This window comes from Mus caroli, unplaced genomic scaffold, assembly GCF_978045245.1.
Source record: "Mus caroli unplaced genomic scaffold, Mus_caroli_1 scaffold_10, whole genome shotgun sequence".
NCBI lineage: Eukaryota > Metazoa > Chordata > Mammalia > Rodentia > Muridae > Mus > Mus caroli.
Genome location: NW_028227265.1, coordinates 98,948,993 through 98,967,180, shown reverse-complemented (window position 1 = coordinate 98,967,180; position 18,188 = coordinate 98,948,993). Strand labels below are relative to the sequence as shown.

The 18,188-nt window shown below is 43.4% G+C and overlaps 1 protein-coding gene across 1 annotated transcript in view; it reads left to right on the top strand.

Moving 5' to 3' along the window:
- Positions 1-18,188, top strand: part of Pofut3 (protein O-fucosyltransferase 3) — a 76,435-nt gene that overhangs the window by 2,342 nt on the left and 55,905 nt on the right. The window contains exons 2-3 of the mRNA XM_021170202.2: positions 5,653-5,988; positions 11,985-12,279. Coding sequence (XP_021025861.1) covers positions 5,908-5,988; positions 11,985-12,279 — 376 coding nt within the window. The 5' untranslated portion in view covers positions 5,653-5,907. The remainder of the gene's footprint in view (positions 1-5,652; positions 5,989-11,984; positions 12,280-18,188) is intronic.

The window sequence follows — 18,188 nt, the reverse complement described above, 5'->3', positions numbered from 1 at the left end:
TCATTCTACACCAGACACCCTCTCCGATGAATTCATGTTTGTACACTTGGTCCCTAGCTGGTGGCACTGTGTGGGGAAGTTGTAGAACCTCTCGGAGGTGAGGCCTGGGTGATGGAAGTAGGCCCCCAGGAAGAGACCATGGCAGGAAAATAGAGAAATAGCGTAGGTTCACATCTGTTGTTTCTTTTTCAGTGTTGGGGTTGGAGCCCAGGGCCTTGTATATGATAGGCAATCAACCTATCACTGAACAGCAGTTCCATATTGTTCCTCTTTTAAAGCCGATATTTGGAAACTCTGTGAAGTCATGCACAGACTTCAGTCAGAGCAAGATACTCAGTTTTCCTTCCTGGGACATGAATTTATCACTAGCTGAGTGGAGAATCTAGGAGGATGGGAATGGGGAAAACACGAGTTTTGGGGCTTGAGAGCACCCCCTGTAGGGATGAATGAGGAGTCTTGACTCGGAATAGCAGAAAGGAGACAGATAAAAGTGCTTGAAAACATGACACGTTGCAAACTTTATATGCCCCAGTACAGGGGAATGCCAGGGCCAAAAAGGGGGAGTGGGTGGGTAGGGGAGTGGGTGGGGGGAGGGTATGGGGGACTTTTGGGATAGCATTGGAAATGTAAATGAGGAAAATACCTAATTAAAAAAAATAATAATGAAAAAAAAAAGAAAAAGAAAACATGACAGGTTTCTGCCAGTGTCCCATGTCATTTCTTCCTAAGGACAGCCATACTTTAAGGAGTGCACTGGAGATTTATGCGCTATGAAGTGACAGTATCTTTTGGAGAACTGTGTCTATTTGAGAAATTAAGCATGGCTGTGAATCATTCAGATTTAATAATCAGATTCTTCTGAAACTAGTCCCTGGTGCTATCTTTATAGCCTAGTATAGATGTTGATTCTCCAATTGCTAATGGAGAACCCATCAGAAGAATCATTTTAGAGCTGTGTGTCTTCTGCCTCACTTCTGACCTGCCAACAAGGGGGTGGGGAAGGAGCCGAGCCCATTGAGTGTCAGGATTTGGGATAGTTAATCTTGATTGTCAGTGTCAGGGAAGCATGATTCTGGAAACTCCTCAGAGAGTGTTTCCAGAAAGGTTCAGGTGAGAAGGGCTCTGAACAAGAGCAGCAGCATCCTGTGTGCTGGATAAAAGTGAACAGAACTCTAGCAACACCTGGTTCCTGACTGTGGACACACAGTGTGAGCAGCCCCCTCACATAGGCGCTCCTGTGCCTTTCCCACTGTGAGGTGAGCCAAACTGTAGCCACCCTAGGTCCCGTAAGTCCCTTACGTTGCTTTGGCTACATACTTTCTTACAGCAATAAGAAAAGTAGCAATTTCAGAGTTAGACAACTCAGTGTGTCAGGCATGTCAGTGGACCTACCTACCTGGGGTTTATCAGCTTCACCAGGGATCAGGTAGAAATCCTTGGTTCTATCGCTGGCTCCACACTGCCAAAATCTGAAGGTTGGCACTCACTGTCTGTGGGTTTTCTTTGAGATACTTAGCCTTACCGTCTATAGAAGAAAACAGGAATTATTTTCCTGCTCATTTCTTCATATGAAAGTACTTCTAGATGCTCCACTCACCCAGACCCTTTCCTCAGAACAGATGGGCAGCCGTAGATAGTGCAAAGCACCTGGGTAAGGCATTAGGGAAGCTCAGCTCTTGGTCAGGACATGGTTAGTCAGAGTCCGTTCCAGATGTTACATACTGTGGTGGTTTGTATATGCTTGGCCCAGGGAATGGCACCTTTAGAAGATGTGGCCCTGTTGGAGTAGGTGTGGCCTTGTTGGAGTATGGAGCCTGTGGATGTGGGCTTTAGGACCCTCATCCTAGCTGCTTGGAAAGCTAGTCCCTTTTGGAGTGCCTTTTCATTGGAGCTTGAGGGCCTGCCTGTATGATGATCTCTGTGGGTCCATCTGCCCTCCCCAGCTGGAGAGCTTCCGACTTGATGACATGCTCCTGGCTAATTTCTGGCGTGGGTTAGATTGCCTGCTACTATCATAAATGTACCCCAAGGCCTGGCAGGTTGCTACAGAGTGTAATTCAGGTACTGGAATCTGCTCTTTAGTCGTGAATATTTAAGTCACAGCCAGGTTCCTGACACCTTCCTACAGCCCTGGCTTCATCAGTAACCTAACTTGAGGTGATGTACATTAAGGGAATTTGTACTCTTGAATCATTCTTTGGTAGCTGATATGACTGTATACAAATCGACAAGCAAGAACAAAACCAAAAGTCAACCTCTCGCAAGTATCCTGAGTAGAAGTAGCTACAAAAATATCCCAAACTAGCTTCTGAATCTCTCTTTAGCATATGTTTTCTTTTATTCTTGACTCTTTTTTTTTTTTTTTTTTTTTTTGAGACCGGGTTTCTCTGTATAGCTGTGGCTGTCCTGGAACTCACTTTGTAGACCAGGCTGGCCTCGAACTCAGAAATCTGCCTGCCTCTGCCTCCCGAGTGCTGGGATTAAAGGCGTGCACCACCACGCCCGGCTATTCTTGACTCTTTTTGTCCTAATATGTTTCTGGTGTGTGTTCCTATTGATCTTGAAATCACATGACCTGATTTCTAGACTCACTTCTAAAAATATGATCCTGGGGCAGTTGCTTAAATTTAATAAGGCTTACTTCTCTTTTGTAATAATTGGAATAATCCCCACCTTGTCTCATTTTTCAAAGCGATCATAAATGGGATTGAATGAAGTGATAGATTTGAAACTCTTTGGCAGCCGATGGAGTCTTAATTTTACTTCTAGTGATTTACATGGTTGTGCGTGTGTTTGGTGTGGGACGAATATGGCTGTGTGTGTGCCTGTGAGTACATGTGAAGGTCAAAGGGCAACTTTCTGGCAGTTTCTAGTCTTTCACCATGAATTCCGGGGATCAAGCATAGATCGGAGGTTTGCACGGTAAGTGATTTTACCCACTGACCCATCTAGCTGGGCTGGAAGTGATGCAGTTTTATTCCCATCTCAGACGGGAGCGTTTTACTACCTAATCTGGGTCGTACTAATTATAGCTATAGTAAATTGCTTTTGCACATAAAATGAAAACTTAATAATCTTTCTGCCATGCAAGGGAAAGGATGGTCTTTATTACTCCTTACAGTGAATACACTGAGGACTAGAAATACTTAGTAACGTCTCCACATTGATACTAGGTTTGAAGGAGAGAACCTGAAACTGGAATTCAAAACGCTAGCTCCGTATCTTATGTAGTTATAGCTATTATTAGTATGCGCTGAATAGAATCCTGCAGGGCGATTTTTGAGGTTCTTAGAGCCTTCTGTTCCCTTCCTCTTTTTTTTTTTTTTAAAGATTTATTTATTTAGTATATGTAAGTATACTGTAGCTGCCTTCAGACACTCCAGAAGAGGGCATCAGATCTCATTACGAATGGTTGTGAGCCACTATATGGTTGCTGGGATTTGAACTCAGGACCTTTGGAAGAGCAGTCAGTGGTCTTACCCGCTGAGCCATCTCACCAGCCCCTGTTCCCTTCCTCTTTGACCCATCAGCTGACAGCTGTTCCAGGTTGGTTGTTCTCTGTGTTAGTATCATTTAGTACATCATGAATTTTATAGAATTCATGTTAAAATCTACAAAAGAATCTGTGAATCTCAGAGCTAAACTGGTTTCTGTTTGTAGTATTTATCAAAGTTATAATTTTGTAAAATAATTTTTTTAGATTATATTTACAGTATTTCTCTCCTTCCCTTTTATTCCCCCAGTTCCTCCCTTGCCTTCTCTCAAGTCCATGGTCTGTTTTGTAAATTGCTGTTGTACATATATATGTGCATGCACACACATGTGCGCATACACATATATATGTGCATGCACACACATGTGCGCATGCGCGCACACACACACATTCCTCAATATATAAATATAGCCTGCTCAACCTGTATAATACTAGCATGTATAGAGCTGGCTACATTGTATAACCAACTTGAGGGCTCCTTTGATGGGGATTGGGACTGACTGTGCTCCACTCCAATAGTTAGAGAACCCACATGATGACCAAGCTGTACATCTGCTACAAATATGTGTGGGACCCATGTCCAGCTCCTGTACGCTAGACAGTTCTTGACACCCCTTCTCCCTGCTCCCCCAACACACACACACACACACACACACACACACACATACACTCTGCGCTCTGGCTTGCTCAGTTCTATCCCTCGCTCTCCCACAAGACTCCTGAGCTCTGCTTGATGTTTGACTATGGGTCTCTGCATCTGTTTCCATCTGCTGCTGGATGAAGCCTTCCAGGAGACAGTTATGCTAGCATATGTGAGCATATGTAAGCATAGCAGAATATCATTAACAGTGTCAGGAGACAACTTTCTCCCATGGGATGGTCTCAAGTTGGGTGAGTCATTGGCTGGCCATTCCCCCTGTCTCTGCTCCATCTTTATCCCTGTGCATCTTGTTGTCAGGAAAGATTTTGGCTGGAAGGTTTTGTGAGTCAGTTGATGTCACTCGCCTTCCACTGGAAGTCCTTTCTGGCCACAGGAGGCTGCCACTTCAGTCTCTGTATCCCCCCCGCTGGTAGAAATCTCAGGGAATGAGACTGGAAATCGGTTGGGGGCATCTCCCCAGCTGGAGAACTGGGATGGGGGAAGTTACGGGGGTGTGTGTGTGTGTGTGTGTGTGTCTGTGGGGGTGACCCTGCCTGCCTTACTGCCTGCCTGTCCTGCTCTCTCTCTCTTTCTACACACACACACACACACACACACACACACACACACACACACAGAGACACACACACACAGACACACATACACACACAGACACACACAGACACACACAGACACACAGACACACACACACACAGACACACACACACACACACACACATATATATATATATTCTGAAGAGGCTAGGAATGTAGCTCAGTTGATTGGCTGCCTGCATGGACTACACAAGGCCCTGGGTTTCATTCCTTATGCCCCATAAATCTGGGCATGCTGGTGGTTGCCTATAATACCAGCATTAGTGTGTGGAATCAGGGTTGGGGAAGGGATCAGAGGTTCAGGGCTATCTTTGGCTACAATAGTGAGTTTGAGGCCAGCTTGGCTTCATTGGGACCTGTCTCTGAAATATGAAAAAGTTCACCCAGTTCAGAGAGATGAAGATCTTACCTGATGCTTGTAGAAACTCACGTTCCCCACACGGCCCCCCAGCTTTGCTGTACTTTCTACAAAAGAAGTAATCTAGAAAACAAAAGTCCTTGATGGGCTGGTTCGTTTCTTTATTCTCAATCTTTATTATTTCCCTGCACCCTGGCTTTATCAGAAGTGTGTGTGTGTGTGTGTGTGTGTTTTATTTCTTTATTCCCTTGAGACCTGGCTAGGAAGTAACTTCCTATAAGCAACCCTGGAATCCAATCTTCTGATGGCAGAGGAATTACAGAGAGAGTTGAGACTTGGGAGTTGATGAAACTGTGGCCCCGAGCAAGTTAGATAACCATTATGGTTTCAGTTACCTTATTTCTGAGTGAGGTATTAAGTATATGATTAGGTTTTATGTATAGGATCTATACGGTCCCTTCTAGTGTAAGACTTCTGTGCTTTTACTCAGTAAGGCTATGCCTGTCAAACCTTCATAATGGTTAAAATACTGTTCATTTGTTGCAGTGTTTTTGGATGGCACTGTGTGTGAGGACTCCAGCTGTTCTGATGATAGCCTAAGAAGATTGCACGCTGTTCCCTCTCAGCGCCAAGCCAGGCCCATTTGGAACCTTGGCTCTTGGACCTTCATGGAGACCAGCTCCTGGCAGGAAACTGGCACCCCGATGGTTCCTCCATGTGAAGTTGTCTCTGGCTGTGGGCTGACTAGAGGACACCTGGTGGCCAGGCCAGCCCTTTGTCGGTCATCCAGGTCGGGGCAGCATGGTGCGGATTCAGAGGAGGAAGCTTCTGGCCTCTTGCCTGTGTATGACAGCGACTGTCTTTCTGATGGTCACACTCCAGGTACTGGGAATCTGGGCTTCGTAGAGCAGATTCATTGCTAGACCTTTTCCATGTCCTTTCTTCCCAGTTCCCATTCCTCAGGAAATCGTTGATGTTTGCTTAGCTTTTCAGCATTGTGAACCCACATTACACAATGCAAGGAGAGCACATCAATTCTGTTCTTTTATTATTTTTTTCTTCATCTCCTCCTCCTCTTCTTCCTCCTCTGTTGTCGTCTTCCTCTTCCTCTTCCTCCTTCTCCTCCTCCTCTGTCCCTATCCCTATCCCTGCCCCTGTCCCTGCCCCTCCCCCTCTCCCTCTCCGTCTCCCTCTCCCCCCCGCCGTCCCCTTCCCCCCTCTGTGTTTGCAGGTTTTTTCTGTGTAGTGAAGGGTGGTCTGGAACTCAAAATACTTCCACTTCTAGCTCCTAAGTATTGGGATTAAAGGAAGGAGCTACCATGCCCAGTCGGGAGAATACTTTCTTTTTCTCTTTCTTTTTAATATTGTCTCATGGGCCTCAGATTTGATATGTATTCAAGGGTAACCTTCAGCATTGATCTTCTTGCCTCTAACCTCCCAACCATTGTGACTATAGGCAAAAGCCACCATGTTCAGTCATTTTTATAACTTTATTAATTTTTTTCTTCATACAGTATACTTTGATCATGTTTTTCTCCTCTTCCAGTGCTTCTACAAACCTCCCACCTCCCTACCCATTCAACTGTTATGTTCTCTCTCTTTAAAAAAGCATAAAAGCATAAAACAAATATTAAACAATGAAAAACCAATAAGACAAAAATGCCAAAATGAAACAACCTGCACAAAGAAGTGGAGCGTGTGTGTGTGTGTGTATGTGTGTGTGTTGGCATGGAGTCTTCCATGGAATATAGTTGATATACCCAGAGACACTCCATTGGAGAAAACGGAAATTCATATATTCTTTCATAGTTTCTAATATTAATACTGTAAAATTCATACTAAATGATACTAACGCAGAGAACAGCCAACCCTGCCTAGAACAGCTGTCAGCTGATGGGTCAAAGAGGAAGGGAACAGAAAGCTCTAAGAACCTCAAGAGCACCCTGCAGGATTCTATTCAGTGCACATTAATAGATATTAACTACATAGGATATAGGGCTGGAGAGATGACTCAGTGGTTAAGAGCACTGACCGCTCTTCCAGAGGACCTGAGTTCAATTCCCAGTAACCACATGGTGGCTCACAGCCATCGGTAATAAGCCTTCTTCTGGTGTGTCTGAAGACAGCTACAGTGTACTCACATAAAAATAAATACTTAAATCTTACCAGAAAAGAAAACTACATAAGATATGGAGCTAGCGTTTTGAATTCCAGTTTCAGGTTCTCTCCTTCAAACCTAGTATCAATGTGGAGACGTTACTAAGTATTTCTAGTCCTCAGTGTATTCACTGTAGGAATAATAAAGACCATCCTTTCCCTTGCACGGCAGAGAGATTAATACGTTTTCGTTTCAACCAGATGGGGTTTCAGCACTGAGGCAGGAAAGTAGACATGAGTGGGTTATGATTTATGATAACTAAGAGCTATCTACAACTGGGTTGTGTCTTCTGAGAGCCGCCTCCCTGTCTTCTTCTCCCTCTGTGTTTATGTGGCCTTTCCTCTGTGCTTCTATGTGCCCAGCTGTACTTCTGTCTCCCCTTCTCTAGTGATCTCAGTTATACTGGATTAGGGCCCCAGTGACCTTATTTGAATGAAATTATCTCCTTTGAGGCTATACCACCAAGTGCAGACGTGTGCCTGAGTATATCCTTTAGCCCACATCATGTTTTTATAACTTACATATTTAAAATCAATGCCATGATGGTTAATCTCCATTGTTCACTTGACTGGGTTTAGAATCACCTAGGAGACACACCTCCGAGTCTCTCGGTGAGGGCTTTTCCAGGGATGTTTAGTAGAGAAAGGAAGACTAAAGCCGGGTGTGGTGGCGCATGCCTTTAATCCCAGCACTCGGGAGGCAGAGGCAGGCGGATTTCTGAGTTCGAGGCCAGCCTGGTCTACAAAGTGAGTTACAGGACAGCCAGGGCTACACAGAGAAACCCTGTCTCGAAAAAACCAAAAAAAAAAAAAAAAAAAAAAAAAAGGAAGACTAACCTAGACTATGAACCTTAGTCTCATGTTCCCACCACCCAGACCCGCTGCCTTTTGTGGCTTCCCTGCCATTATATGCCATCTTCCCGCTCTGTGAGACAAAGGTGAGCACTCCTTCTTTAACTTACTCCTCGTTGGGTGTTTGGTCACAGTGATGAGAAAAATGACTAATACCAATGATAGTCTACACATGTCAATGCAAATGATAACTGCCCAGTTAAGCTCAAACGCTCTTGGAGGGAATCACAGACTTTAGACATTATTCTAAATCCACATTTCATTATATTTGTCAGAACATTCACTATGTGCATATGTATTTTTAGTTTTGAATTTTAATTACTTACTTGCAAAAATCATTCGTAAATACACACAGGGTATTTTAAAATAAATGTTTGTAGCATTTCACTCAGCTATGCGTTAGTATGTTTTTCTAACAGATAAGGACCATTTTTCTTTTTGAGACTGGGTTGGTCTATTTCTGTCTCTCTGTCTGTCTGTGTCTGTGTCTCTCCTACTCTGGCTAATTTCAAACTCACTATCCCCCTGTCCTAGAGTCTCTTGTCTTGAATGCTGAAATTGTGAGTGTGAGCCCTATGTCACACAGTTAAACTTTAAAAGATTTATTTGACCAGGTGGTGGTGGTGCACACCTTTAATCCCAGCACTTGGGAGGTAGAGGCAGGCAGATTTCTGAGTTCGAGGCCAGCCTGGTCTACAGAGTGAGTTCCAGGACAGCCAGGGCTATACAGAGAAACCCTGTCTCAAAAAAAAAAAAAAAAAAAAAAAAAAAAAAAAAGAAAAAGAAAAAGAAAAAGAAAAAGAAAAAGAAAGATTTGATTTTGTGTGTGTGTGTATGAATATGCGTGCATATGTGTGTATGTGTGCTCTTAGTCACTGAGCCATCTCTCCGGTCCAGAGACTTCAAAACCATAACCATATAACTGCTACCTCACCTACCATAGGGAGCAATGGTTTCTCAGTACCCTCTGAAGTAGGCATGCTAGATTTCTCCCAGTGAAAAGCTCTTTTGTACTTACATATAATAAATAAATCTTGGGGCTGGAACGAGCAGAGGTACTGAGTTCAATTCCCAGCAACCACTTGATGGCTCACAACCATCTGTACAGCTACAGTGTACCCATGTCCGTAAAGTCAATAAATCTTAAAAAAAAAAAAAAAGAAAAGCTCTTTTTTAATGGTATTCTGAACCTGCAGTAAATAAATACATCTTCATATACTGAATTTGGGTGGCAAATCTTGAGTTTTGCATTTGCATTTTTTTGTTTGTTTGTTGGGGAGGTTTCTTTTGTTCCATATCTTATTCCCTGTGTGGGATTTGTTGAAGAATCTGGTTTATTTCCCCTTTGGATTGTAGATTTGACTGACCTTATCCTTAGGCTTTTATTTAATGTCCTTCTGTCTCCCGTATTTCCTATAACTCAACAATGGCATCTGGGGACAGATATGCATTAAGGGTGTATTTATTAATTGCCTCTATCATTTGTAATGAATTTTACACTTCACACAGGAGACGTGGGTGAGACACATGGAACAAATTTTGTATTTGAAGTTCCATCTCCTGGAGTTTTGACAGCCTTTTCTTTTTTTTCCCTTAAAGTACTGGTTGTACGTTCATAAGGAAGGTCACGTGAAGGGAGGATCTGGGGCTGTAAATTAACTTGCTTCCCTCCAGCTTTTGGGGACGAACCATATTTATTATTACATTAAAAAATGCAGAGAAAGCTCTTGGCAAGGGCTGACTTGATTTTGGTTCCTGAAAGCTAATGTAATTGCTTTATTCTTTTGGAATAGCACTTGGCTTTCACAGAAAAGGTCTTAACATTTTAGTTGGCATGGGACCCTTTTTTTGCGGAGAGTTACAGACTCCAGTGGTCCCTTTCTTATTCCAGGAATAGCATGCCCATTAAAAAGGAGCTGCCCCTTGCTGCTGAGTATGTATCTTCTCCCATACCGGTTGCTGTGGGAGTCACTGTGGGTCACTGTGGAAGAGTTAGTAAATCATCCCTTGGGGTCCTGGGATAGGTTTCAGGACCCTCTGTGTCTGATTGTCCATTAGAATTATTATTATTATTATTATTATTTTTTTTTTTTTTTGGTTTTTCGAGACAGGGTTTCTCTGTATAGCCTTGGCTGTCCTGGAACTCACTTTGTAGACCAGGCTGGCCTCGAACTCAGAAATCCGCCTGCCTCTGCCTCCCGAGTGCTGGGATTAAAGGCGTGCACCACCACGCCCGGCTCCATTAGAATTATTAAGCAGATAATTTGGGAGCTCTGTCCATGTCCCAGCCTCTGGAAACTGTGAACATATGACTTCACATGGAAGAGGGGACTTTGCAGATGTGATTAGTGCGAGTGTAGCTAGAGATGGGGAAAAAAGCTTTGGTAGGAATGTGTCCCTTATGATTATATATTGGAAACTTAATCCATACAAGAGTAATAAAAGTCGGGGTGGGAAAAGGTGATGTTCTCTGGGCTCGATGCTCTTATGGGACTGAGCCATCTTAGGCTGGTTGCTGATAAGATGATGACTTTGAGTCATTCATTCATTCATTCATTCTGTCTGCCTGTCCTTTTTTGAGACAGATTCCATGTTGATCCTGAACGTGGTATCTACTGCCTCAGTGTCTCATGTGCTAGGATGATATATGTATGTGTGTGTGTATATATATATATATATATATATATATATATATATATATATATATATACACATACACACACACCACCATTTCTGGTCTAAAATAATCTCTTTGGGGAGGGGCATGTGCCAGGATAAAGCCCACTGGTTTGATTATAGCATTCCAGCACTAAGCTACACCCCAGCTCTTCCCACCCCCTTCCTTCTCATTGGCTCCTCAATGTTGGATCATGTAGTCTCCAGAACTATGAGAAACAAATCTTTCCTCTTTAGAGATTATCAGCCTCGGGTATTCTGTTATAGCATCACCAGACCAAGAAAGGATGTAATCCTGAATTATCCACAGAGATTGAAGGGAATCATAAGTCATTAAAAGCAGGGAACGTTTCCTGGATTCGCAGTGGGCTGATGTCAGCAGCGAGGAAAGTGCTATCAATAGATCGAAATATTGAAAATGGGGGTCATGAGCCAAATAGGCATTGTGAGCTATTCCGAAGAGATAGAAAAAAGAAGAGGTGGGGCTGTGCCTTGGGGTCTGTAGAGAAGACTATATATTTGCTGGCCCTTTGATGTTAGACTATAAGCCTAGCTCTTGACCTCTAGAATTATATAGTAATATGTGTGTTATCTTAAACGGGTTTTATTGTAGGATATTTGGTCACACTGTGAACCCCAAGATGATCATATTTACTGGAAAAACGTGTTTCTAATTGTGCTGTGGCTCAGCCTTAGCACACTCCTTTAATCCAAGAGCCTTCTGTTTATTGTAAACAGGATTAATAAAGTCAACCATAGGTCAAGAAGTGGAACAAGCAACCAATTGACAGGGAGTGACCATAGGAAAAAAAACCATAGAGAGTAAGAAGGAATGAGAAGGATGGATAGAGAGACACACAGGAAGTAGAAGGGAGGGACATTCAGCTTGAAGGGATTTTGAGCCAGTGTGCAGGAGGAGGGGTTGCTTCTCCTTTTGGGATGTCGACTGAGGAGGAAGGTCAGCTGGGTGCTTTCTCTGTCTCTAGGAGCTAGCAGGCTTTCACCCTAGCATTTGGCTCCTGAGTCTTTATTGGTAAGATGGCATGTTTTGAGATTTTGTTAAAAACATCACAGTTTTGGTGTGTTGTTGCCGAAGACTGACGGGAATCGGAATACATACATCATGCCATATGGGAGATGTGCCGAGTGACATGGAAGTACCAGCCTCTGACCCAGGTTGCCTTCACTTTCAGGTAGTGGTTGAGCTTGGGAAATTTGAAAGGAAGAAGCTTAAAGACTCCAATGTGCAAGACGGACATAGAGATGTGGAGGGGGAGCCTAAACACCTGAAACCATTTCCTGAAAAGGAAGCACTGGCCTTGGCTGGGAGGCCCAAGGTGGATGCTGGTAGCTACCCCATCGTGCTGTGGTGGTCCCCACTGACTGGAGAGACTGGCAGGCTCGGCCAGTGTGGGGCAGATGCTTGCTTCTTTACCATCAACAGGACCTTCCAGCATCATCCGATGACCAAGGCCTTCCTATTCTACGGTGAGTTGGGTTTCCCTTCCTCATTTCATGTCCTAATGTCTGTTCAAAGCCTATTGCTCATCTCCTGAGAGGGCAGAGTTCTCCTTGATCACATGTTGGTACACCTGATTTCTTCAGGCCTTTTGTAGAAGGCCTGAGGTATTTAGCAGATATCAAACAACCCTGGCCAACTGTGCTGGTTTGAAAGGGAATGGTCCTTCTAGACTCATATGTTTGAATGACTGGTCCCCGGTTGATGGACTATTTAGGAAGGATTAGGAGATATGACCTTGTTAGAGAAGGCATGTCATTGGGGGTAGGCTTTGAGAGTTGAAAAACCTGTGCCAGGCCCAGCCTCTTCTGCTGCCTGCAGAGCAGGATATAAGCTCTTAGCAATTAGCATCTGGCTCCATGTCTGCCTGTGTGCCACCAACTCCTTGACATGATGATCATGCACTAACCCTCTGAAACCGTAATAATCTCCCAATCAAATGCTACCTTTTTAAGCTGCCTTGGTCATGGTGTGTCTGCCCAGCAATAGAACAGCAACTCGGACACTAGCATAGGCTTGGTTAGTTGGGCTGCTCAGTGTTTTCATAGCTAAGTGTAGTGTTCACTGAATCTGATCCTTAGACTTTGGTGTTGTTGACATGAGTTCAGATCATTGGTGATGAAGGCAGGAACTTTTGGACATCATGACAGATGTCTAATTGGACATGTTAGATTAATCAAAATGAAAAGAAATGGCCAGGGAGAGAGCTAAGTCATTAACATGATGTCTTAGTTCCTTTTCTGTCACTGTGAAGAGGCACTGCAACCACTCAACAAAAATACTAAAAGAAACAAATGAAATTAGAAGCGTTGTAAGAAAATGTTCTAGACTGTGACAAGAGAGTTAAAGATAAAATGGAAATCCCTTTGAGAGCTAAACAGGGGCTAATAAGATGGCTCAGCCAAAGACCAAAGCTGATAGCCTGGTCAGCCCCAGGACCCATGCGGAGAAAGGAGACCCACAGTTGTACCGTGATCCACCATTTGTGCCATGCTTTTATATGAAGCAAATTAAATATTGAGTTTAATTTCTTTCTTTTTTTTGGCTTTTTGAGTCAGAATTCCATGATGTGGCCCAAGCTGGGCCAAATCCACTCCTCCCTGCTTCAGCTCCCTGCCTGTTGGGATTTTAGCAATACATCAAAGCACTGGGCTTAATTGCCCTTAATTTTAACAACACTCTGGTAGGTTTCCAAGGTTGAGAAACAACACATCATAACTAGAACTGGCTGCAGAAGAAATTCATGATTCTGAAGTGTGTTTACCTGTGTGCGTGGGTCTTGGACAAACATTGTTGTTCAGGGATGCAGGACTGATGGGCATTTATAGTTTTCGAGGTTTAAAATGATTATAATATAGTAACTGATGAATATATCTTTGGGTGTTGGTTTGGCAGTGGCTAATAAACATAAATTCATATCAAATAACCCCTCTAGTAGGTGCGTATCTTTATGAATTCTCATATAGGTACCCTGTTGTTTGTGATAGTTTTGTCTTAAGCCAAGCTTTAAAAATAACCCAGTTATTTTGAAGCTACTTTTTAAACATAAGGTTAAATGAAATATGCTATATTGACACACTGGAATACTATACAGTGGTAAACATGCAAAAACTAGAATTGTAGGCAAACAACTTAAACCTCAACCAAGGTACAGATAGGAAGTTATTCATGTATATTGAATGTATGCATATATGTGTGTGTTTATATGGCCTGTATGTGCATATTTATGTAGCTATAGAGGTACAAGTATGCATATGCATGCATGTGTGTATGTGTGCACACAGTGGGTAGAGGTCAACCTTGGATGTCATTTCTCAGGAGCTGTCTCCCTTGAGTCTTGTGTCAAGGTCTTCCACTGGGACCCAGGGCTCACCAATTAGGCTAAGCTGGCTGGGCAGTGAGCCTGAATCTGTTTGTCTCTGTCTCTCACATGCTGGTATTACAAGTATGTGCCACCATATCTACCTTTTTTATGTGGGTGCTGCAGATTGGATTCAGGTCCTCTTGCTTATGGGGTAGCACTTTATTGATTGAGCCCTCTCTTCAGCTCCCAAGTTGAGTATTTATTTATTTGTACTGTGGATTGAACCCAAAGCCTTGTATATGCTCAGTGAGTACTTTGTCACTGAGCTCTGTCCCAGCCTACAATTTGTAAGACATACAAAATAATAGTGAACATTGTGGATGCTCTTAGGAATCTCTAGTAGACATTTACAAAAGCACACCAATGACTTCTGCCCCAGGGAAACAAGTTGAACACCTGCACACACACACACACACACACACACACAAAGACAGACACACACACACAGACACACAGACACACACACTGTGTATAGTATGCTTTTACCTCCTTCGTCTGTGTCAGCTAATATATAGAATTTTCTTGTTTTTAGCAGCTAAAATTCAGAAATGATTGCTTTGTTGGGTGATCTTTCCTTCTATCATGGTAGGAACTCAAATAGCTGGGCTTTTGGAAGCTCCTAAAACAGGACTCTGCTTGGTGACTCTGCAGGACTCAATAGCTCTCTGCCCCACACTTAATTCTGTAGTCATGTTAGGGCCCTTGTTTTTCTCAGAGGTGGCCTCACCATCATCCAGTGTCGTGGCATGTTATGAGTATGCATCAGCTGTGATCTGTCATCCTGTAGGACCTCTTACTGCCACCACTCATTGACAACCAAATGCTAAGTGTGTGCCATTTTTGTTAATGTGCCACTTAAGGCTCCACAGGTCTACTTCAGCCTTCCATGCTCAATCCATTGATTCTGTCAGCTAAAAAGCTCATGTATAAAGGTGAGAACGGAACAGTGGCCATCTTGGATATACATTACAAATGTTCCTGGATTGGCATCATGGTTAATTCAGTCTCTGTATCCTAAAGGGCTTGTCTGTCTGTCTGTCTGTCTCTTGTCAGAATAATCTAGTGCACAGCCTGTATTTAGTTGGCAATGGAGATGAACAATGGTTTCTGATATAACCCAGTATATGCAAGGCTGGTGGACCCATGAGCTGTTAGAGCAGTGGTTCTCAACCTGTGGGGTGTGACCCCTTTGGGAACCCAGTAGATCTTTCCTCAGCAGTTGTATAAGACCTTTCTGCATATCACACACTTACATTATGATTCATAACACTAGCAAAATTATATCTATGAAGTAGTAACAAAAACAATTTTATGGTTGGGGCTCACCAGAATATGAGGAACGATATTAAAGGGTCATAGCATTAGGGTAGTTGAGAACTACTGAGTTAGAGGAATGTCCATAGATCTTGGGAGATTCTGAGGCAGGAAGGAACATCGAAAAAAATGTGTTCTGAGAAGTAGGAGAGGGGTGGGGGCAGCTGAGTGGTAGAGCAGGTGCTTTGTCTATGTGAGGCCGTCTGTATCCAGTACTCAGCAAGAGAAACAAAACACCCAGATAATGTAGGAGAACATTCAAGTCACCCTTGAGGGAAAATGTAGTTGTGTTGTGTTAGGATCTGATACCATGACAGGTGGAGGAAGAAAATCCAGGGTCTGAGACATGTAACCAAGAGTCTAGGTAAGGAAGAAATGAGGATGGAAGGGTACACTGGGACCGAGCAAGGATGCTGGCCTAAGATTTTTATATCCAGTAGGAAGATGGGGTAGGAGGAGTCACTGAAAGCTGAAGACCCTCTGTAAGAGTTAGTGACGAGGAAGAGACAGAAAACCCTCAGTTACGGTCAGTGGATGTAGCTCAGTGGCAGAATACTTGTCTTGTATACACAAGATCCTCGTTTCAATTCGTAGCTGTTCAAAAGCCAAGTCAAGGACAACACTTATAAACTACCCTTGGCTCTTTTCCATCCGGGGTAAGTTTTTCCTCAAATGCCCATCCACCATCTGCCAAGCACAATGCTAATTGTGCATAGTAGAGAGGATGATAGTAAGGTACCCATGGTCTTGGTTTTGTATTGGTCGTCATTTCTTCCCTAGTAGTGTGTGACGTCACACTGATAGGGCCATGCTGATTCATCATTCTACCTCCCCAGACTCTATACCTAACATTGTCCTTTAGTATGGCTGGTGTTCAAAAAAATCATTTAGACTTGGAGCCTTGGAGGATGTCTTAGTTAGGGTTTCATTGCTATAGAGAGACACCATGACCACGGCAAGTCTTTTAAAGGACAACATTTAATTGGGCTGCCTTACAGGTTCAGAGGTTCAGTCCATTATCATTATGGCAGGAAGCATGGCAGCATCTAAGCATGCATGGTGCTGGAGAGTTCTACCTTTTGTTCTTCTGAAGGCGGCTAGGAGAAGACTGCCTTCCAGGCAGCTAGGAGGAAGATCTTGTTGCCCACCCCCACAGGGACACACTTCCTTCAATGAGGCCACACCTACTTCAACAAGGCCACTCCTTCTAATAGTGCCACTGCCTGGGCCAAGCAAATTCAAACTACCACCACCACCACAGAGGACTAGGGTTTGCCTTGCAAAGTTTAACCAAGGGTATAGTTCTTTCTGTATTACAGTGGTGATCAAGGGGTATGTTGTTATTGCATTGCGAGGTTGGGTGTGTCTGCATATGTGTTTTGGGGGGAGTGCACACTCACCCTTCCCACTTCTCACCTCCTTTCATTCTTTCTCAGGAAAGGTCTTGCCATGTATCTCAGGCTGGCCTCAAACTTGAGATCCTCCAGCCTCACCTGCTCAGTGATGGGATTTTATTTTCCAAAATCTGCCTTCAACATATTTTTCTCTCTGAGGGTTCTGAAGTCTTATTAAGTGGGTCACTTATGCCGTAGTGGGACTCTGTTGCAGCAGAAGTTGAAAAAGAAAAGGCAGGAAAAAATGATCAAGGTATCAACAGCTGACCCCCCAAGAGGGGAAAGGGAGTCAGGCAGGTTATGCCTCCTTTAACCTTTTATACCCCAGGTTGGATTTTGTCACCTTTATTTGTTACCTTTAACCCAATTTTTTCCTCTTCTTCCTAGAGATGATTACGTAATATAAGCATATTCAGGTGGTAATAAAGACTTCAGCTAAAGAAATATAATAAGCACTTCTGTCTGGCTCAAGCCACTTGAGAAATGCAAAGAATTAGCTTCATTGACAATTGTCTGAAAGCAAAATTAAGCAGTCACAAATGAATAGTTTTTAATCCCAAATCCATAGTTACTGAAAGGTAGTCTTAGAGATGGCCCCTGCAGTGATTTTTAGAGCAACACTGAAGTTTTAAACGGCTCTCTGGGAAAGTGTCCCTCGGGAAGGGTAGTTGGGATACCTTCATGGGAGTGAGGTAGTCAGAATAGGCAGCTGTTCTGTTTGCAGTACATTTCTGGATAGATAGATGTCTCTGTAACAGGTAAGGTAGGGATGTCATAACTATTACAGTATTCTACCTCCTGCCAATTCTGGCTATTATTGGGAAATCTGGCTATTAGCATGCTTCAGTGAAGTCTGACATTTTGGATAAGGTGTAGAGAAGGTTTGCCTGCAAGGAGAACTGACATCCAGGGGTGGTGTTGCCCTCCAGTGACTGGGGGAGTCACACCATTCCACCTGTGAGTGCAGGTTCCCTGTGTCTCACCTGATTGTCTGCGTACTTTCCCAATAGTTGAACTCATTTGTTCCAACTCATTTGAGCCTGTCTTGGAAGGCTCCCCCCACTTTTTTTTTTAAGATTTATTTATTGAATGTATGCAAGTTACACTGTTGCTCTCTACAGACATACCAGGAGAAGGTATTGGATCCTATTACAGATGGTTGTGAGCCACTGTGTGGTTGCTTGGAAGTGAACTCAGGACCTCTAGGAGAGCAGTCAGTGCTCTTAACCACTGAGCCATCTCTCTAGTGCCAGACAACTTATTTTTGTTGTTGTCTTTTTGTTTGTGCTTGTGAAAAGGGGACACA